Consider the following 3329-nt stretch of genomic DNA (forward strand, 5'->3'; position numbering starts at 1 on the left):
ATGAGGTCCCAGAGAGACCTCCCGTCCAGCCTGCCCATCTTGGCAGGTCTATCCCCCACACCAAATCAGGGCAGCCCTGGCTTGCTCTAGCTGAGGATGAAGATCTCCTCTCTCTGGGGACCTGCCCTAGTGCTGCATCAGCAGGATAAGCAAGAGCATAGAAAAGGCACCATGTCTCCCCACTGACCCACCCCTTCTCCCTGTTAAAGCAGGTCTGCTCTCTCTCCTCATATCCTTGGTTCATCTCTTCCTCTTCCTTTCACCTGCAGTGAGCAAAGTCCTTTGCATCATCAGCAGATGTTTGCCAAATCCTGGCTCACAGGTAGACTGGAGTGAGCGAGGGCGACGTGGCCTGTCGATCCTCACTGGTGTGCAACAAACATACCACCCACACGTGACACTCTGGGGCCAGAACATGCTTCCATCAGATGTAGGACCATCCCAAAAGATTGATCCTGTYTGCTCCATGCTCAAACGTAAAGCACATTCTGATTCCAGTACTGCTTTTAATTAAAATAAAAATCTGCTATGGCAACAAAATTCTTCCTACTGGGAGGTGTTTATGTGTTTATACAACACTGGGTCAGTCTGGAGAGTACAGTGGTAGACAAGCACATGTTGGCATCTCCTGACTACTATTCCATACTGAATGCTTTCTGCAATGATAGTATTGGTTTTGAGGGGCTGTCCAGGGTCCATCATTTGGATCAGAGCTCTGGAGGTAACACTGTGCATGACGTTCAGTAGGAGCTGTCGAGCTGGACTAGCTTATGCCGGGGGCAGATGTGCAGCTGGAGAGACCCAGGGTCTGTGCCAGAGCCAGGCTAAGAGGCCCCGGTCCGGGCATGGATATTAGCTGGACGTCTGTGCCGGGCTGATCCTCGAGGGAGCCGTGAGGCTGGTGTGCCCGTGGAGGCAGGGGTGTTTTTGCGCTGATGCCCGGCAGGCATGCCCAGGGGCGAGGAGGAGCGGACGGGGCTCTCCGTGCCCACGGCAAGGGGAGCGCTGCGGGGTTGGGTGGGTGCCAGGGCAGGCGYGCGTCTGTCTGGGTCCGGCCGTGTGGGCTACGAGGCAGCAGCTGGAGCGTGCTCTCCCCACGGGAAAGGCTGCCAGGCTCAAGGAAGCAGGAGCACAGCTCAAGCTGAGCTCCAGGCTGGGCCAGCCCTCAGGGAAATGTCTCATCCTGGCCGTTCCCCCACCCAGAGTGCTTTGGCAAATGGCCCCTTTGCTGAAGGTGCTGCTGGGAGCAGGCGCCTGTGCATGCCCTACAGCCCCCCTGGCCTGAGGCAGGAGCACTTTGGCTTCCAAGGCCCTGGGCTTCTGGGGAAAGCAGGGCAGGGTTGCCCTAACCTTACTAGCAGGAAGGTGCCTGGAGGGTTGCTCCCTGCAGTTGCTGCAGTGGAATATGCTGTTTGTTCTCCGAGGCCCTTCTTGCTGTGGGGTAAGTGGTGCGGTGCTTCTTGCCCACCCCTCCACCAGCCAGGTGGGGCCCCCTTTGGAGACACTGGCTGGGCTGGGGCCCTGCTCCCACGCCTCTCCCTAAAGCATCAAAGTACCCTGCGGTGCTGACGGAAATGCCGTGGCTGCCCAGCTGCCCGTGGGGCTGACAGCACTGAGCACTTCCGGGCAACGCCCCGCGCTGGCCCAGCTCCTCCTCACTGAGGATTCTGGAGCAGGGCCCAAAGCACGTGGGGCTCAGGCCCACTCTGCCGGCGGGGCCACAGAGCCCCAGCGGGGACAGCAGTGGGAGCAGCAGCGTTAGAAAGCCGCCTCCCCGGGCCCTCCTTCACACCGCCTCCGCCTTCCCTGTCTGCTGGGTGCCAGGGAAAGGCCTTGTGACCTCCCAGGGCCTTTGGTGACAGCCMCCTGGGGCTGATGACCTCATCCACCCCCCCACTGCCCCGATGCTCGGGGCCGCCCCTCAGTGCTGGCAGTCACTGGCTGAGCTCGCTTGAGGGTGACAGCCAGCGCTCGCAGAGATTTGTCCTTGGGAGGCACTGGGACAATGCTCTGCCCGCCTCTCTCCATGGCCCTTGCTCTGGTCACAGCCTCGTTGCTCCCCGGCGGCCTGGGCCTTTGCGGCCGCCCCAGCTGGGCCCGAGTCGGGTGGGATGTTCTCCCCGAGGAGCTGGAACAACTGGGCAGAGGCACGGTGCATCAGGGCTCCTGCCTGCCCTACCCCCTGGACCAGCTCTGGCCCTCCTGTGCCCAGCTGGAGATGACCCCGGTGACGCTGCAGGTGCTCTCTCTGTGCAGCCAAGCCCTGGGCCTGCTTGGCGGGCTTTTGCTTGCACGCTGTCTTTGGCGTAAAGCCATGAGACGCCRGAGACAGGTGAGTGCTGGAGGCAACGCAGGCGGGACAGTGCCAGAGTGCTGGGAGCAGGGTACCGCAAAGGCCTTGCGCCAGGGATGCTTGGAACGAGGGAGAAAAAAAACGGCTGGAGGCGAAAGCCTTGGCAGGACCCGGCACATCCTCGGCCTCTTCCTACCCCCAGGTGGCAGAGGTTAGTGTCAGCCTCTGAGGGAGAAATGGGGACATTCTGCCCCAGTGGGGTTCAACCTGCCGAGCGGAAAACACACATGTGCTGCCTGAGGGCTTCTTAGCACAGCCTGCTGCCTGGAGCAGCGCTGGGAGGCTTGAGTTTCTGGAGACGAGGCCAAGCCCCGCCGGAGAGCTCTGAGCCCCGCAGGCCCCTGCCCGTTTCATTGTGCCCCTGCCCTGTCATTCCCAGGAGATGGGCCAGGCAGCCTCAGCTCCCGGGGGCACCGCCTGCCAGGGTGGGAGCCCCTGCGACAGCTACGAGGTGCTCTGCCGGCTGGAGGCAAACACCGCCTTGATGGTCAAGCACCTGAGGCACCTGTGCCACCGGCACACGAAGGAAGGCGGGCTCCAGAGACCAACCAAGAAGAGGAAGGTGGAAGATGTGGAAGCAGAGGAGAGGCTTTTCTCTGCCCCCATGTACAGCCGCACCTCCAGCGTGGCTCCGGGCGTGGCGGGAGATTAAAGGGGCTGCTGCGAGCGCTGCTGTCCCTGTGCTTTGGGAGAAGGCTGCTCCGGGAGAGCAGAGGGGAGCTGTGCACGGTCCCACCTGTGGAGGCACGCTCTGCTCTTCTGGCTCTCTGTCTCGGGAAGGTCTGTGCTGTGCACCCTCTCCGCCCTCCCCAGACCACGGCCCTCCGAGCTGAAACCCGAGTGGGCCCACAAGCACGCAGGTACCCCCCCGGCAAGGACTTTTTGGCCCAGGCACAGCAGCCGGAAGAGCAGATGTGGCCCATCCTCTGCCCGCTGGCTGCCTCCTGTGAGTCCCGGGACTCTGAGTCCGGAGGCG

At 62.1% G+C, this 3329-nt stretch overlaps 1 protein-coding gene across 1 annotated transcript; it reads left to right on the plus strand.

The window, feature by feature from the left end:
- The first annotated feature begins 2005 nt into the window (after nt 1–2005).
- Nucleotides 2006–3005, plus strand: TEX50 (testis expressed 50). The gene is made up of 2 exons (XM_026064217.1): nt 2006–2332; nt 2733–3005. The coding sequence occupies exons 1-2, from the start codon at nt 2006–2008 to the stop codon at nt 3003–3005; spliced, it is 600 nt and encodes a 199-aa protein (XP_025920002.1).
- The last annotated feature ends 324 nt before the right edge of the window (nt 3006–3329 follow it).

This window comes from Apteryx rowi, unplaced genomic scaffold (genome assembly GCF_003343035.1).
Source record: "Apteryx rowi isolate R43461 unplaced genomic scaffold, aptRow1 scaffold_2105, whole genome shotgun sequence".
Taxonomy (NCBI): Eukaryota; Metazoa; Chordata; class Aves; order Apterygiformes; family Apterygidae; genus Apteryx; species Apteryx rowi.